General features: G+C 43.8%; 1 protein-coding gene across 1 annotated transcript; it reads left to right on the plus strand.

Annotated features, from left to right (window-relative positions):
• Positions 1–397: 397 nt before the first annotated feature.
• On the plus strand, positions 398–17,220 carry LOC119376983 (bleomycin hydrolase-like). Its single transcript, XM_037646634.2, is given in 12 exon segments — positions 398–536; positions 2,902–3,050; positions 4,560–4,712; positions 6,192–6,422; positions 7,213–7,305; positions 7,964–8,119; positions 9,595–9,753; positions 12,137–12,204; positions 15,695–15,815; positions 16,776–16,839; positions 17,001–17,104; positions 17,106–17,220. Coding segments are annotated over 12 exon segments (1,356 nt in total). The 5' UTR covers positions 398–526; the 3' UTR covers positions 17,154–17,220.
• Positions 17,221–18,005: the final 785 nt, after the last annotated feature.

Raw genomic sequence — 18,005 nt, forward strand, 5'->3', positions numbered from 1 at the left:
CATATGAAACGAATTCCGCGCCAAGCGCGTTGCCTCTCGCCTACGGCAGCAGAAATCGTTTTCTCGTTGGCAACGCTGCTCCGCTCTTGGAAATTAGAAAACTGAACAAATGTAAAGTAGCACTAATCCGTTCCAACTCGCATCTTGAGCCTCCGTACAAACCGAGTCATTGCAGGCGGTAGTCGCGGTAGTAGCAGGGTAGCATTGGAGAGCTTCCGTGAAGTGGGGGGAAAAAAGAGACTTTATCCGCGCATAGGGAGCGCTGTGGATAGCGGCGGCATCAGCACAGTGCTGTATCGCGCGGCTGGGACCCCAATTCGACATTTCCGGCACTCGGCAGCGGTTGCTGCTATCGCCATTCGCTCTTTCTTCGCACAAGTGCACGGACGATCTCATCAGTCTTCCTTAGCAACTTCACTGTGACTGACGTTCCTTCGTAAAGGGAAAAACGCTTTAGTTATTTTGCTTCAGTTTCCTACATCGGAGGTCTGCTGCTGCTGCTGCTGCTATCTTGCGCTTTTCCGTAATGGCACTAGGTAAGCGCGATAACTATTCTTTTTCGTTACTGCTGCTCGCTTATGTCTGTAATCGTGTTGCAACATCCTGCCATTGCTACGCGGCGGGTTGAACACTGAGAGTTCACTTTTTTTTAGAGCTCTCGGAAATCTAGTCCCGCGTTGGAGCTGGCATCTCCTGTGCTTTTACAAACTTTTCTTGTCTTAAGCTTTTTCGGACTTTTGCTATGTGATTTCGCATAATCGTCCTGCTTTAAAGCGCACCGCGCATTTGAACTAGTTCAACTGTTCCTTTGCACCGCAAGAACGGGGCCTTGAATAAATGCGGGGCACTGTAGCTCATTGGTTACTTAATTCCTCTATTCTTTTTCTTTCTTTCTAGTTTCTCGCTTCGATCTCGCAGCTGGAACACTTCGCGAATAACACACTTGCGAAACAAAAAAAAGTAATACAAAAGCGCGTACACAGAAGAGTAAAACGTACACAGATGTGTGACTGATGTGAAAGTATTCCTCCCTACGCCAGTTTCGCCAGGTGTAGCGCGATTTCCGTTCTCATTGCAAGTTACGGGCCTCACATGATGCAGAAATTTACGCAATGCTAACCAAGTAAAATAATTGCAATGACAGTTTATATATTATATTATATATATTATATATATATATATATATATATATATTATATATATATATTGAATATGGTATGATTTCACACCCATGAGCACTTCATTGTCCATAGGTTAAGACACAATTTTTAAGACACTGCTAAGAGTTTTAGCTACTGTTCTTTTCATTTTCAATATTCTGTTCCTGTTACATTGCAAGCTTAATTTGAATGCAGCTTCGCTATATATATTTGGTCTTGCATAAATTGTGAACTTCAAACTGGCTGTCCGTTTTCACGTCGCCGCCACTCGTCGACTTGTGTTTCTTGTAAGCATACCCTTACTCCTATTACTGTGGCTTTAAATTTTTCTATTGTTACATAGGTGCTGACAAACAATCCTTCAGCACATTTGCCAAAATGTTTTCTACTTTCTTTGTGGAAAGCTTTCGAGGGCGTCATGTGTTTTGGCTCTGTGCGAGGTGCACTGAAGTTTATCGAAACCAAACAGCGTCGTTTCTAAAAAAACGCACAAGCCACCTGCATTGAAAAGGAGAGATTTATTATGTTTATTGCGGCCATTCTGAGAGCGATAAACCATACTCAGCGCATGCTGGCAAAACATAATATTGAGGGCAATTAATATATTTCTAGACCGCATTTATCATTCCATCAGTAACGACGACGTCACGAAGTGTTGGTATGAGAACTTCAATGTGGTGCCACTGCCAATCTTTCCTTTTGCGCCTTTTCTTGCTTATCATGCATCTTCTTGCCAAGTGGTGTTTTTGGCATCGTGGAAGGGTAGCTTACTCATACCGGTGTAATCATTTTTTCTTAACACCAAAGGTCAGTGTAGGTTGAGTGGTTCAGTGGAGGGCATAGTCTGTGTTGAGAATGGAGAAAAAAGTCGTACAAAAGAGTTACGTTGCAGCAGATAACATTGACAAAAGTCTATTTCCTTGAGATACGTTAACATCAGGCGTAGTATCTGTGACTGCAAGTCAACGCACAAGAGATTGAGCCTTGATGGTGGCACACTGCAGTGGATTGTCATAGGCCGTCGATGTTTAGAACTGTGAGGCTCTTCTGTGCTTTTCCAATAAATTTGAAAACAGACTAGACTCTTGTAGCATAATATCGAAAAGGTGGGCGAGTTGGTTAGGGTTCATAGTGTAATGTATGGGGCAGCGCTAGAACGAATACAAGGACGAGAAAAGACAGCGCATGTCCTGTCTTTTCTTGTCCTTGTATTCGTTCTAGCGCTGCCCCATACATTACTCTTAGTAGCATGCTGCCTATAAAAAAGGATTTATACGTCTTAGGTGCCATGTCATACTTTACAGTAGAAAAAACATTTGTACTTCAGGTATTGTTTGCCAGGAGCATGTGGTCTCTTAATAAAGTGACGTAACAGCTTATCCTCTAGTAGTACAAGCTAATAACAAGGGGATCGTGTTTTAGTGGACAAGTTGTGACCGTGGTTTGTGCAATTTCTTTGAGAGTGTTCTAGAAATGTTTAGTGTATTTTCTTTTAAGGGCACCAAAACATCTTAGGCATGTGCTGGAACTATTTAGGACCCATGCCAAGTGAAATTCCAAATGGCATCCTTTAGAGGTCTCAGGCAGGCTGGCTTTTCTTGGTGTTATCAGAATGGGACAGGGACATCAGATCCCAATCTTAGGTTGTAACATGAATGTTGTTAGCCACGAGTGCTGAAGTAGTTGCGAGCGTGAAGGCTATCGATTGTTCATTGCAGCCCTTTTTCTGTTACCCTTGCAGCTTTGAATAGGGAAGTGCTTGAAAAGTTCCAAAAGGAATTTGAGAAGGACCCTAAGAACCGGCTTGCTCAAAATGTCTGCACCAAGGTTGACCTCAAGGACCTGTGCCAGAAACGCACGGCTCAAGTGAATCACGTGGTGTCGCACAAGGCAAGTGGAAAACTGCACTTTCCTAGTGCTCACAGCAGTCTTTTCCCTTTGCATCACTCGGCTGCCTGGCCACTTGTGTAGCATAAAGTGCCATGTGTGAAGGGAATGTGGGTGAGAGGAACAGTGGAGTGGTGGCATAGACGCGAGTGAATCCAGGGAGGCTTGTCTGGATGTCCTGACCCCTCCCCCATTAAATCTTTAATGTATACCCCCAAGAACCGGACCTATCACGTCCTCTCATGAGCGACTTCCATAAGCTAACCACTTTTCGTAAGCTAACAGCCCTTGGGAAGATCTTGTATCCGCCCCTGGGCATAGAACTTGTTGGTAAACGCAAGTCGGCTTAAAGAGACAGCACAAGTAGTCTTTCAGAACGTCAAAACGTGTTGTTAGGTCGCTGTTCTGAAGCGCCGAGTTGCTGGCAACACTTGGTGAAACTATGAGTATGTATACGCAAGCCAGTGAGATCTATTTACCACAAGTTCCTTGAGCTCACCAAGGCTAGGAAATATATATAGTTTACCATTTTGTAACTTTAGATAGTTCATCATCCTTGCCATCAGCAGGAGCTTGGGTTGTTTTTAAGAAAGCAAGAAATCTGATAAAACAAGATGAATATTAGTGAAATTACCTCAAATAACTTACAATAGGTCCCTGTACAACTTGCGACCTTGCTTCATGCACAAGACACTGTCATGATGAGTTGAAACGCATTTAAGGAATGATTTAGTAAAACACATTTCACAAGTAAAAATTGGCTGTTTTGTCTAAAGGTGGAGCATTGAAAGCTGTAGCAAAATTCACCATTGTGCTTGAGCTCTTTGACAATAAGGCCCTGGTGTCCAGATTTCAGTGGCAGTGAAGTGCATGGGCACCCAACTACTGTACTTTGGTTTAGGTGCATATTAAACCCTGTGGGTTAAACATTATTCCGGTTCTCCCCCCCTTCCCCTTCACGACAGCATGCCTCATAATCACATCGTTGTTTCGCATATAAAACCTCTGAATGTAATTATACTCCGTTTCATACATCGGGTGCAACTCTGTGGAAGCTATGCAAGAAGTTTGGTCAGCAAAATGTGTCTCGCGCTTGGATTTCGTCGTCGTAAACATGGCCTCCGCGATTGGCTTGGCTGTGTGCTGCCAGTACTAATTGCGGAGGCTACAATACAATAACAAAGACACACTAAGCCATCCGGAATAACCTATCGTCAACCATATAAATAACACTGTTTATTTCTAAGGCACAAAGCATCTTTTTTTATTGCTCGGTCTCAAAAGGATAAGGAATCGCACTACGGGTGGTAAAATTATCGAACTAATTCTTTGTGTGAATGCATCTACTGCAAAAAGTCTCGTTAGCTTCCATAACATTGCACCTGATGTTTGAAACAGAGTATAAGTAAGTGTAGTTTGTGTAGGCACCATGGGTAATTTCGTTGTCTGTGTATATATTGTATATATCTTACATTGGAGACCTCCACAGATCATCGTATGCTTTTTGAATAGGTTGATGTCGAAGGGAGACCACCCTCAAACCAGAAGGTGACAGGGCGATGCTGGCTGTTTGCGTGCCTGAATGCGATTCGGGTTCCACTCATGAGGCACTTTCAGTTGGACGAGCTAGAACTCAGCGCTGCGTACCTGTTCTTCTGGGACAAGGTGAGATCCATATGTTGCTTTCTCAATGTAATTGGGAGTATGGACGTAACATTTTCGTGTTGCTGTCTTGTTAAATTAAGTTCCAAGCCCTCTAAGCAGCGTGAAAAATGCTGGCAGGCATCAAAGCACGCTAAATAATGTACTACTACACTACACTTGGTTACAACCTACCCCTCAGAAACTCTAAGCCCTGCCCACAGAACTGTGGCGGGCACGCTTGCCCATTACCTGTGGAAGACAGTTGTGCTAGCTGGTTTCCGCTCAAGCAGTAAGTGCCTTTCCTTGGCTAATGTAAATACTACGCATATTAAGCATTAAAGGTTTGTCGTTGCTGCCTAAAACGTTACGTTTGGCTGAGCAGTGATCAGAATCCCGGACGAATTTACCAGCATGTCAAGCTTCCAACCTAAAACTGGTGACACAAATGTGTCTGTATGGGACCGTCAACTATCTGCAACACTGGAAAAGTGCTTGACCTCAGGAAAGTCGGTCAGCGCTATTGGATAGCATTTATGCAATTTCGCTGTGCTGGGGGACAGTGATGGCCCTGTGCGGAGCTGACATGTTTTCGTGGGCTTTAACAGAGTATAGAATGTTGTGATACAATTTTGCATGGTACTTCTTCCAGAATAATAACTTCTTTTCTCAGTCCGAGTCCCATAGGAAGAATTTGGTCAGCAGTCTTTCCCTTCTCCCATTTTTTTTTCTTTTTAATAATGCCACACTGTACATACTATGTTGAGGGTTTAAACTGCTCTTCCTGCATTTGATCTGCAAGTGAGCGAATCCCTTGCATGATACATAAGCCACGCAAGCTGTTGTCACTGAAGGTGGTAATGCTATGGCGTTTTCTGCGCACTGCTTAAATCTTGTTGGGATCCATCGTTGCCACCCCAGATGTGTCAATTGAGGTGCAAGCATGAATCGTCAGTTTTATTCAAAGTTTGTTAAAGGGACACTAAAGAGAAAAATGATTTTTCTCATCTTCGTAAATTACTCTTTCACAATTCCAAACTTGCCAAGCTTGCTGCGAGAACACACTTGGTAAGCAAGAAAACGTGCAAAAAGAATATGCGGTTGGCGATGCAACCTTGAAATTCCGGCACAAACGTTGTGAAGTCATAGATTTTGACGGCGTCTACTAGGTCCTAGGTAGTTCCTAATCAGTAAAAATGAAGTACTAAATTGTCCTCTGTGGGAGGCCACAGACTTAACACGCGAGTATCAGGAAATTTTGTTGAACCAATGTCGCCAAAATATGAAAAATACTGTGACATCCGTGACATCACACACGGAAATTTCGGCGAAAAATTTAAAAATGAAATTTTCACCTAGTCAAATTAACTACACTAAAGTTGTAAGAGTACAGTTTTTCAATCTAAATCGGTTCATTGTTTCACTTTAGTGTCCCTTTAAGGTTGCCAGCTTTCATTCACCTCATTGCGCATTTTTGTGACGAACTCTCTCATATCACCGCAGGTGGAGCGCAGCAACTACTTCCTCAACAACGTGGTCGAGATGTGGCGGCGGGGAGAGACCGTTGAGGGCCGTCTGTTCAGCTTCCTCCTCCGCGAACCCCTTGAAGACGGCGGCCAGTGGCACATGGTGCACAACCTAGTGTCCAAGCACGGCCTCGTGCCCAAGCAGTGCTACCAGGAGTCCGTCACTTCTGAGTCATCACGCCGCTTCAATCAGATCCTCACCAGCAAGGTTGTGCCCTCATACTTGGCTTGATCATACTGGAACAATGTGTTGATTGGGCTGAATGCTAATTTATTGCGAAAAAACAGTGCAACAAACAGTCGGCGCCCATAGCGTCTGCTGTGTTTCTTTGTCCTCGTATTTGCGCTGCCACTCCCAAACAAATCCGGCAACAAAGGACGATGGATTAAAAGAGGGAACAGAGGCAAGCTTGTCTCTGTTTCCTCTTTTAGTCCGTTGTCAGCTGTTGCACTGCTTTTCACAATTGACTGTTCTATCTTGATCCTTGGGAGCCCCAGGCAACACGCTGCTCCGTAACTCCTCTTTGTTACCAACTCTTGTCTCTGGCCACTGCGCTTCAGAGCAGGAAGTTGGCCTAGTTTGCATTCTTTCATTGCAGCGAAGGCGTGCTAACGATAAGCAGTACGTGACATTGAAATGTTACTGTGCAAACATCGGTCACTCATGCACAGTAGGGTCCACTGTTATAGGAAGACTTGCGCATAGGAAATGTCCGTATTTCGCTCCCTTGCAAAAGCATTGTGGCTTAGATTTGTGCAAGACTTCTGGTGGTTGACAGTTCTGACTCCTTTTGACAGAACAGTGCTGTGCATGAACTACGTTTCCATGTCCACTTGCAGTTAGGGGGCCAACAATATGAAAAGTGCGCATCTGAGTGTTCTCTTTAACAGTGTACCATACTGTATATCTTGCTTTCTCTCTTGATCTTGTGTTGTGTGCATTGATGGTTGCTTAAGTTGACCATGGAATACACATATCCTTTTGCTTTTATTTCCAGTTGCGCGAATTTGCGAAAGACTTGTACACTCTGCTGGCAAAAGGCTGCTCTGACGCAGATGTCCAGTCGACCATAGAGCAAATGATGGAAATGGTAAGTTCCATGTTTACTATGTGAACTGTAATTTCGATGGATATCTTGTGGCTCAAGTATGTGCAGCAAACATCTTTTGTGCATTCATACAGTTAGACATTTTAATCAACAACTTTCTTATGTATGTATGCCTAGCTGTAAATTAAGGCTACGCACTTTACCCACTAGGGCAGGACTGACATACCATATAGAGGATGAGCTTCAGAGCACAATGCACTATTAACTATAATGTGCAACGTGAACTATTAACCTGCATAACAAACTTATGAAAACCACAAATAACCACAAGCAACAGCTGACAGTATTAAAATTTGAACAGTTATTAAAAGATTAGGTGGTTCCAAAACCTAAATCATAGTGATTCTAACAAATCAAAACTACTGCATTGCCAAAATACATTGCTTTTGCTCAGAAAGAACTGACGTCTCCAACATTATGTTAGAGAGCCTTCCCTCTCTTTTCATGAAGAAAAAATTCTACCAGTACTGAAAAGGTGTTGTATTATGTGACATATATCAGTTATTGTACTTCAGCCTTGTAGTGTTCGTTCCTTTGTACTAGATTTTGCACTAAAAATTAGTAGTATTGGTTACCAACTAGCCTGAACCAGCTAATTTCATTCTTTCCTTTTTTTTCTTTGTGCTTGTTTACCATGCAGGTTTACCGCATTGCTTCCATTTGTCTTGGAACACCGCCAACCACTTTCACCTGGGAGTACTACGACAAGAACAAAGCCTACAACCGGCTGGGGCCCATCACTCCGCTGGAGTTTTATGAGAAGCACGTGAAACCAGTCTTCAACTTTGACGACAAGGTGCGATCACGGCGCTCTGCCTCTCCTAGCGAACAACACACCCACTGGTCTATGCTTACTTAAGTTAGTCTCAGAATCTTTTCCATCTCATAAAAGCATTCAAGTTTGGCAGAAGTGGATCGTGAAATTGAGGGTTGAGAAATAATGACAGCAATGCGACTGACTGTCGAATCAAACTGCCGTACTGAAAAGTGTCCGGCCGACTGTGAGTTGTTGAGTTGACGTTTTTTCACAGACATTGCAGCTGTGTCAGATTCAGCACACGCAACACCTGAACCATGGTGTGCTGGGAGTGCAGTCAAGACTTGGTGTTCCCACGTGGTCTCTGCCGCCAAAATGGCTGACCAAGCTGTTTATGTTAGCTGCCATGGCAGCATTCAGATTGTCGTATGGACGGGCTTCAGTGCTCTTAGCGACAGACTTCCAGAATGGGCATCTCAAAGACTGCCACAGTAGGGCACGTAAACCAGTGCATTGGCTGTGTGATTAGATTCAGATAGTATGAACGTCGGAAGTGGTGTTCATGTTAAAAAGAGATGTGGCGCGCAAACACGAACACAAGAGAGAAGTAAAGACACCACAGATGCTGTTTGTGGTGCCTTGACTTCTCTCTTGTGTCTGTGTTTGCATGCCTTGTCTCTTTAACATGGATACCTACCAATTAGCCCAATTTTGTTTTTCTGAGTAGTAGTGTTATGTCACATTGTAGTGCCGGTTTTTGCACCATTTCCCTAACCTGCTGATACAAGCTTTTGGAGTCTGAAAAGGCAAATATTAAGACTATTCATAGTGAGACGTCACTGTCCCTAAAATTTCATGTTTGTCATTCATGAAGACGTGTTAGCTATTGAAGAAGCCTCAATTACGGGAGCATATCTCTCAATGGCAACCAATTGACTACTAGAACTTCAGTGCAACATTTAAAGCGGACAAACGTAAATAATCTGCCGTGTTTTTCTCTAACAACTGCAACCCACGAAATTGGGAAAGCTTATTGTTAATCAGTGTTATTCTGTTAGTGCCCGCAGAGAAACTGAGATTTAATATTAATAAAGCTAGTACTGAAAAAAAGTCCATTTTGGGGTGTGATCATAAGATAAGATGGGCCCATTGTAAAAGCGGTGCACTTGTTGACACTTGCAGGAATGCAGAACCGCAAACAAACTGCTTTTCTTTGTGCGTCTAGATGTTCACTACTTAGCTATAATGAGATAGGCGGATTAACAAAGTGAAGATAGATGTGCGAGACTTTTATTAGAAAAATGAGCAGTACAACTTATGATGCCAGAATAGCAGTGCAGCTTTACAGGGACCAACAAAGAGTAGACGTGCATTGGGGCTGTCCACTGTTCTGGTCTGACGCAAAGCTGTGCTGTTCTTGTGCCGTGAATCTGAACCAGCCCTCCGAAAGGTCACCTATCAAGAGTGCTTATTCCTTTCTCTAAGTAATTATGTTTTTGTTAAACGTTGTGCAGGTGTGCCTGGTGAATGACACTCGACCCTCAAACCCCTTCGGTGACACCTACACGGTGGACTGCCTCGGCAACGTTGTCGGAGGCATTCCGACAGTCTACAACAACCAAGCCATAGAAGTGTTTCTGCAGTCCATCGTTGACTCGGTCAAGGCAAACGAGGTTTGTAGTTGATTTTTCCTTTAAGGAATGCAGTGCGCATTACGCGAGGACAAGTGCTTGTTGTGTCGTAAAAAAAGGATGTATAAACACCATTTATTAGGGGTTAACGTAGTTTAATACTATTCAGTTTTTTCTTCAGATTCATCTTCAAGAGTTTTATTATCTGATTAGAACAAACGTTACACAATTTCTGAGAGCTATTTCTTACGGTACTTTTTGGCAACTTGTGTCAAACACAAAAACAAATATGTGGCAAGACTGCCAGAGAGCTCGTCTAGCCGATTCTTTGATGTTTCCATAAATGCAAAATAAACACAAATACGAGTGAAAAATTTTTGCCATACCTTTATGATTATTGGAATATCTGGTGAACCTTATAAGAAAATAAATAGTCATTGGGGACCAGCTTTCTGGCAATCTTGGAACTTTGCTTTTGTGTTTGATGAAAAGAAGTTGCAAAAATCCCCGTAAGATTGTGCTAGAAAACGTTGTAGAACTAGCATCTTCTGTTCTATGCAGCTTTAAAAATTTACTCAGAGATGGAATCTGCAAAAAAACTGAATAAGTGCTTAAATTTCATTCCGTTCACCCAACTATTAAAAACACACTTTTCAAGCCCATTTCCCCTTAAACGAATGTCAATTATCGAATGGTCGATAAAACACAATAAATGCAAGAGTTTTTTCAACATACCTTTACTTTACAAGGTAATCGCGGATGCGTCTTGTTCGAGCTAAATTCGGCGGACACAATTTTTCTGAGCCCTTCAAGTGCTCAGCAGCTCGCAGTGTCTGAGGCCAAAACAAAATCTTTGGACGACGAGGGCCTGCCTTCCTTCACAGTACGAGGGGGCCTGTGGCTCAAGTGTGGCTGCTCCTCTTCAGGCTCTTCGTTCTCGGATGGCCATGCATCACTTCCTTGCTTGCTCATCAGTCAGAGAGCTGCGTGGCAGCATCAATGATTAATCGTCGAGTGTCACCACGGCATAACACTTCCGAAATCCTGCCCGTCGCGGCACCGTTTGGCGGACACTGCCACTGCGGCACTGGAGTCAGGTAAACAAAGCCACTGTGCCTGAAACAGTGCATGCTGCCAGGCGTTTCAATGGGTTAACTCTAGGAGACTCACGTTATTGTTTGCCGACGTCATTTCGCAGGAGCTACTTCTTGTCGGGAAGCCATTTTCAGCGCAAAATCACTTTGGTGGTGAAGTCCTTGGCCTCGTACTTGGGCCGCTTCGCCGGCGTTGCCATGGCGGAAGTGCGTTCACACGAGAAGTGAAAAAGCACCAGCAACGATCAAGCTAAAGGAGCCGTAGTCGTTCCTCGAAAAACGGCGTTCAACGATGCAGCACACCAACGGGAACAAAGCAACAAAAATGACACCGCGCCATCCCACACGCCCACACGCTCACACGAAGAAAAGGCGTTCAACCAGTCAAGCCAAGCCGATAATTGATGTCTGGCGACAGCGTTTGACCTTTTGCCGAATGGTTTTTTCGTTTTCGAGCCTCGCCAGCGGCCCGAAAGTCGCCGAATTCCGATTTGCACAAATCTGTCCGAAATAACGGGCCCGGTCTCATGTGATGCATATTTACAGGGACCAGATACTGTCGAATTAACATTTTCCGAATTAACGAGAGTGATTAACGGGCTTTTACTGTAAAAAAAACCATGCCAATAGGCATGTTGTGAAAGATCGTTATGACTCTTGCTGGCATTCTTTGATGCCAATTCTTTGCCCGGGACTGCCTTAGAGTGGGGGAAGGAAACAACGCCATGATTTTCTTGCAACCTCTTCCGTTTGTGTTTCAATGAATGGATGTGGAAATTCTTGTCCTGGTTTATGGTTGGAGGCTGGATGCCGGAAAGTAATGGGGCTTGGTTGCGAATCAACCACGGTGCATTTTATGACTTCTAAATGATGGCCTTTCAAGGGTTCACTTTACCTGTGAGAGCGTACTCCACATGAAAAATTGACACTTTTTCGTCTACTCTGCTAACCTGCTCAGATTTCTACAGGGGGCATGTCGGTACGTCGCATAGTGATTTCAACAGTGTTATTCTTGAAAAGGTAGAATTGGCGGTGTTGAAGGTTGCATTACTTGAATCGGTGCAGAAAATGATGGAAGCACTCAGATAGAAAAGACACACAACAGGCACCGTTCAACAGATGAAATTTGTGAAGAGAAACGCTTTTAAAAAACTAATTTAATTTTTTAAGACAATGCTCATTCTGCGTCCCTTTAGCCCTGCTGCCTCCAATATTTTCCGTTCCCATCCTAAGTGCGAATCATTCTCAAAGGTGCTAGGTTTATTCAGCGCTTTGCTTATCATTATCTTGGCTGAACTTTTTTTTTCCCTCTGTGTGCAATTTCTTTGTAGCCCGTGTGGTTTGGCTGTGAAGTTGTCAAGAGATGCGAGTTGAAGAGGGGAATTTTCGACACAGACTAGTAAGTATGCAAGGAGTATTAAAGGAATCCTGACAAAATTTTGTGCCCCGCATTTTCTTTTTTTTCTGCAATGCGTTGCTGGGGGCCTGTTAGTCATAACACGGCACATCGTTTGCTGCAACGCGCGACATATAATTAATTACAAGCTCCTCATTACTGACACAGCCTCAGTTTCGGTTTGACAGCTCCAAAAACGACAAGCTGCCGGGTGCAACTATCACCACCTAGCGAGTGAAAGGCTCAGTCACGTGAGCACACAGAACAGTGACGCATTTCCGCACGGTCTGTCGTCGTCGGGCTCATTGTCATCTGATGGCGACAATTTTCTTGCGGCGGGGATGGAAGGAATTTTTGACGTGGCGAATCACTTCAGGCTTGACCCGCTCGCGAGGAGCGATTCGTCGGGAAAACCTCCTTGGTCGGGAAGTGCGTCAAAACAGAAATGGCAGCTACGACGTCATCATAACTCGTACCGGCTGCAACGATTACTTAGGGGAACTAGGGGGGTCACCTCGGGTCACCTCCGAGGGTGTCAATGCACCAGGTGCGGCCTCTAATGCTAGATCGTGCTCGCAAACTTCAAGATTCATATAAAATACCTTCCAAGCTTTATTCGCTGTCGATATTTTGCAGATGGTACACGCATGTACACGGGAATCGATCCAGCAGGCTATCTCGGCCGCAAAATTTTGTGTCAGTACCCCTTTAACATGTTAGTACAGGCAAATCATGCTGCTAGCCGGATCGACTTACTTTCCACTTTATACATCACCACATTTTTACTGATGGAAGATAAAAGTTTTGTTATATACCGTATTTACACGATTGTAAGTCGACTTTAATGTAGGTGGAACCCCCTAAAATCGTACGGCAAAAAAAAAAAAAATTTGTTGTGCAAAGGTGGCTTCGCGGCAGCGCTTCAAAGCCCTGCAGGAAAGCTAGCTTCGCGGCAATACACGGGAATCATATTTTAGAAAATTTTCCGCAAAACGTTGCTGAGGGTGCGGGTTATACACAAGAAAATACGATATATGTTTCAGGTAGAGCCGGAACGTAAACACAATGTCGTGATCATGCCACGGCGTGCCTGATTTCTCGTTTGTTTCGGTTTTGGTTGTAAGTTGACCTTTCAACCGAAACTAGTTTCGGTTTCGATTGTAAGTCGACCCCCCAACTTCGGATTTCAATTTAAGATAAAATGGGTCGACCTACAATTGTGTAAATCCGGTATTTAGCTACTTTGGGACCTGCACCTCACACTTTTAAAAGTTAAAAGATGTGAAGAAAGAAGACGTAGTTTCGTTTGGTTGCTTGCGCCGGTGCACACATCCAGATCATCTCCTAAGAATATGTTAATGGTATTGTTAGCTCCAGTCATGATGTAAATGACATCAAGGCTTGGTAAAGCAGTGGAGGAATAGGGACAAAGAACTTCATCAGTGGTCGCTGAATCTTCAATGCGTGTGTGGTGGGGGGGCGGGGGTTGATGGGAGGGCGTTTGTACATATTTATTTTGGACATACTTCTCAGTTTTCATAGCAGTCATATGTCTTACTCGTGTAAGAGCACCATCTAACGAACCAGCCTGGAAAAAAAGTGCAGGTAAATGTGGTATTACGAAATAATCAAGTGGAAGTTCAGCAGTGGTGTTGAATATTAGATGTGTGTGTGTGTGTGTGCACAGCCAGTGTTTGCATCATTCTGTAGATCTCTTGTGATGGCTGTGGTTCTAGCATATGTATAAAAGCCACGTGTTCGATTCATATAAGCGCCTAACCTTACCACCATTCTGAAGTAAAATCAATAAAAGTGAGGGACTTGTACAAGTATAAATACTGCAAACAGACAGATGTTCAGAAGAAGATGGAGGCTAAGATGCAATGCTGTGAAAGCTATGCAAGAAGTTCGGTCAGCAAAATGTGCAAGTCTGCCCGTCTCGCACTTGGCTTTCGTTGTTGCAAACGCTTGTGCGAGTCGGGCAAGAGCCTGCGCGTAATGCATTGTGACGGGCTGCAGATGAAACACCAAAAAGTGAAAACACACTAAGTAATCTAGAACCAATGTATTCACAGCCGTATAAGAGGGTTTGTTTATTTCTAAAGTGCAAAGCTACGTCACCTTTCAGCAGGGTTGCCACTGGCTTTCGAGTAAATGTCACCAAATGACGAGGAAAAAGTTTCCAAAAGTAGCCATTTTAAATATGTGCGGCATACCCAGTAATAAAAATTTGCACTCACGTATAACCCCGTAGTATACAGTACCATCCAAGACCCTGAAATTATATTGACGTTTCTCAATGCCAGTCGTATCGCCCGCTTCGCCATGGGATTGCATGGTGCTGCATCTCCGAATAGCCGCAAGATGTGCGTGGTGGCGCAAGGGTGAATGAATGAAACGCTCATGATATCGTTCCATCCCTGTCCGCTCGTTTCAAAGGTAAAAGTGTGGTAAACCTTGGGCGAAAACCGTGAAAGCAGTGTTAGTAGACAGCTTTATGTACCCTTATATGAATTAAAAGGATTAAAAGATTTATTGAAGGTGGTAACACGACAGAATTCTTACAGGAACCGATCATTAGTCAGTCTTGCACCTTTTCATTGTGAACTAATATGATACCGGATGCCACAGACTTTATTATAGTCACCTCTATCTACACGCGTCAATCCGATGTGTTAATAATGATCAGGTAGACAGTATAAAATGTTATATAGCAATTGTTTTCATTGCACACGCTCACCGAGAACATTGGAAAATGCCTCAATAAATATTTTTTATTGCACGAATAGCCGCGTATCTGCCTCTCTTCGCTATTCCAAAACAGTCTTTACGCGCTGAATTGGGGGTGCTGCAACAGTGAATAAGTCGCTAAGCTATTCAGAACAGGTGGAGCTTTGGCAGAACATATGGTCTGAACACGTCTAGCCCCTTCAGAAGCAAAAATTTAGAGAAGTTTAAAGCACTTAAAGCCATAAACTTATAGTCAAACACTGCCCCCTTGTGGTTTGCAAGGCAGTCCGCTGACTTACATTTTGCTAGAATGTCGCTGGGGGGTGTTCCAGTACCTACTGCATCTAGATGAATTGAGGAAATACACACGAGTTACAGGACGGACATACCGAATGATGCGTAATGTGCACATTCTACTCGTGGGTCTAAAACCAAGAAACATACAGAAAATGTTGCCGCTCATTCGTTGGGAAGACACTGAGCTTAAGATGCATAACTCAGTGGAGACCTAAGCCGAAAATCGCCAAAAATTTGCCATGTCGCCATTCATAATTTTAGGTCGCGACAGGCCTCTCAAATTCGCCAATTTGGTGAAAAGTAGCCACCATTGGCAATCCTGCTTTTCAGTGACTTCTTATTGCGAATAAATGTGGCATTAGAAGTGTTCACTCTGTAGGGATGCTGAAAATGTTCCTGTGTAACCACTATCTGTTCAGTCTCGTTTCTTGTTCACAAATGCCGTTTTTCTTTTCCTTCCTTTCAGCTTTGACTATGAAGCACTTTTCGGGACCACCTTCACGTTAGGGATGTCCAGAGCAGACCGCCTCATCTATGGCGAATCCTGCATGGGCCATGCGATGCTCTTTACTGGAGTGTCCCTTGATGTGAGTGAACAAGCCCAGATTTTTGGGCATTCTGTGGTCGCTTGAGTACATTGTATGGTTTACTATTGGCCATGACTGTCAACATGCCGTCGTAAAAAAAAACTGTGAACTTTTAAGGTCTTTTCAATTTACCTGAGCTGCATGAACCAGTTCATGAACCAGTTGTTTCAGACCTTGCAAGACCGGTTTCACAATATTTCTGTGTCCTTCTCGATATTGGTGCCGGCTTGGCACGAACGTATGGGTACAAATAGCACAGCACACTCGGCACACTGACTTGGCCACAGTTTTGAACCTCTGCGTCAAAGCAGTACTTCATCACCTGAGATATTTGTTTATTTTCACATGTTATAATGGGGCTTCAGTGGCGTTTAATGTTAAGTATTTATTCAAGTAGCACATCTGACCGAATTCGGTTGGCTTAGTACGTACTACTTTACTTTACGAACTTTGCTGGACCCGGCATAGTAGCTTAGCAGCTAAGGTGTCCCATTGCTAAGCGTGAGAACATGCTTTTGATTCCTGGCCATGACAGCTGCTTTTTTAATGGAGGTGAAATGCAAGACCACCTGAGCCCTTAGATTTAGATTCATGGTAAGAATCCTGGGTGTTCAATCTAATCTGGAGTCCTCCACATCGCATGTTTATAATCAAACCACGAGTTTGGGACGTAAAACTCCAGGGCTAGATTTTTTTTCTTAAACCTTTTTGTTTCACCTGCTTGTGAATACATAGATGAATGAATGACTAAAAGACCATTTGACAGCTTGGTGCCTGCCAATAGCTCAGCTCCTCCAGTGTGCCAAGTTATTGGTGCTTGTCACGGCACATAAGTAGTAAAAAAAAATGCGATGATTACTTGGTAGCATGGAACAGTATGCAGCTAGCTGTGGTGTTCAGTGTCAGTTGACGCTGTACTGAGGGTCAACCTTCTTTCTATTCTTTCTTTGTTTACATCAGGCTGATGGTAAACCAGTGAAGTTCCGTGTGGAAAACTCCTGGGGCGATGACACCGGAGAGAAAGGTAATATTTATTTTTTCCACTCTCTGTAGTCAAAAGTAATGTCTTCAGTTTGTTATTGTACTGGGTGTAATGTATAGAATTTGTGAGTACAACTCCTTGGACACCCTGTTCTATCTCATTTGTTTCTTGTTTTAAGAATTTTTCGTTGAACCTTTCTTCAGGTTTCTTCACGATGACCCGGGACCGGTTCAAGGAGTTTGTGTTTGAAGTGGTTGTGGACAAGAAGTACCTGCCTGCAGAAGTGATAGCTGCGAACTCGAAGGAGCCCCAAGGTGCTGCCCGCCTGGGATCCCATGGGGGCTCTTGCTCATTGATGTCTTCACCACTCTTGTGTTCAGAAACATAATAAATGAAGGAAACTTAATGCATTTCTTTTATAAATGCTTCGAACTCGTTGTGTTTCTTCCGAACATTGGCCTCTTTTCTTCATGTTGCTATCCAATAGTGTTCGCGTCAGTAACTATAAAACCCGCCACGGTGGTCTAGTGGTTATGGCGCTCGGACTGCTGACCTGCAGGTCGCGGGATCGAATGCGGCTGCGGCGGCAGCATTTTGATGGAGGTGAAAGCTGTAGGTCCATGTGCTTAGATTTAGGTGCACGTTAAAGAGCCTCAGGTGGTCGAAATTTCCGGAGTCCTCCACTACGGAGTCTCTCGTAATCATATCGTGGTTTTGGGACGTAAACCCCTACAATTATTATTATTAGTACTAATATAAGCTCAACGAGGCACATTCCTATGACCCAAAGTCTGCCTCGGTTACAGTGGTTACGATCCTCGGCGCTAACCGCGAAAGTCGCAGGTTCAATAGTTGCTGTGGCGTTCGCATTTCGATGGAGGCAAAATGCTAGAGGCCCATGTGCTGTGCGATGTCACTTCACGTAAAAAGAACACCAGATGGTCGAAATTTCCCGAGCCCTCTACTATGGCGTGCCTTGTAATCATATGGTTTTGGCATGTAAAACCCCAGGTAGTATTATGAACGGAAGGCCCTTATCTAACCACCTCATGAACTGGCCATGCTTTTTCCTGCCTTAAAGTTTTGCAAACGTCGATCTCATGTTCCAGTAAGCTGGCAGTGCCACCGCACGAACCACTACAAAGCTTTAGTTTACAAGCATTAGACCTCTTGCCACTTTACAGGCTGCACCAACACTCAAAGCACTC

This window comes from Rhipicephalus sanguineus, unplaced genomic scaffold, assembly GCF_013339695.2.
Source record: "Rhipicephalus sanguineus isolate Rsan-2018 unplaced genomic scaffold, BIME_Rsan_1.4 Seq3047, whole genome shotgun sequence".
Lineage (NCBI taxonomy): Eukaryota > Metazoa > Arthropoda > Arachnida > Ixodida > Ixodidae > Rhipicephalus > Rhipicephalus sanguineus.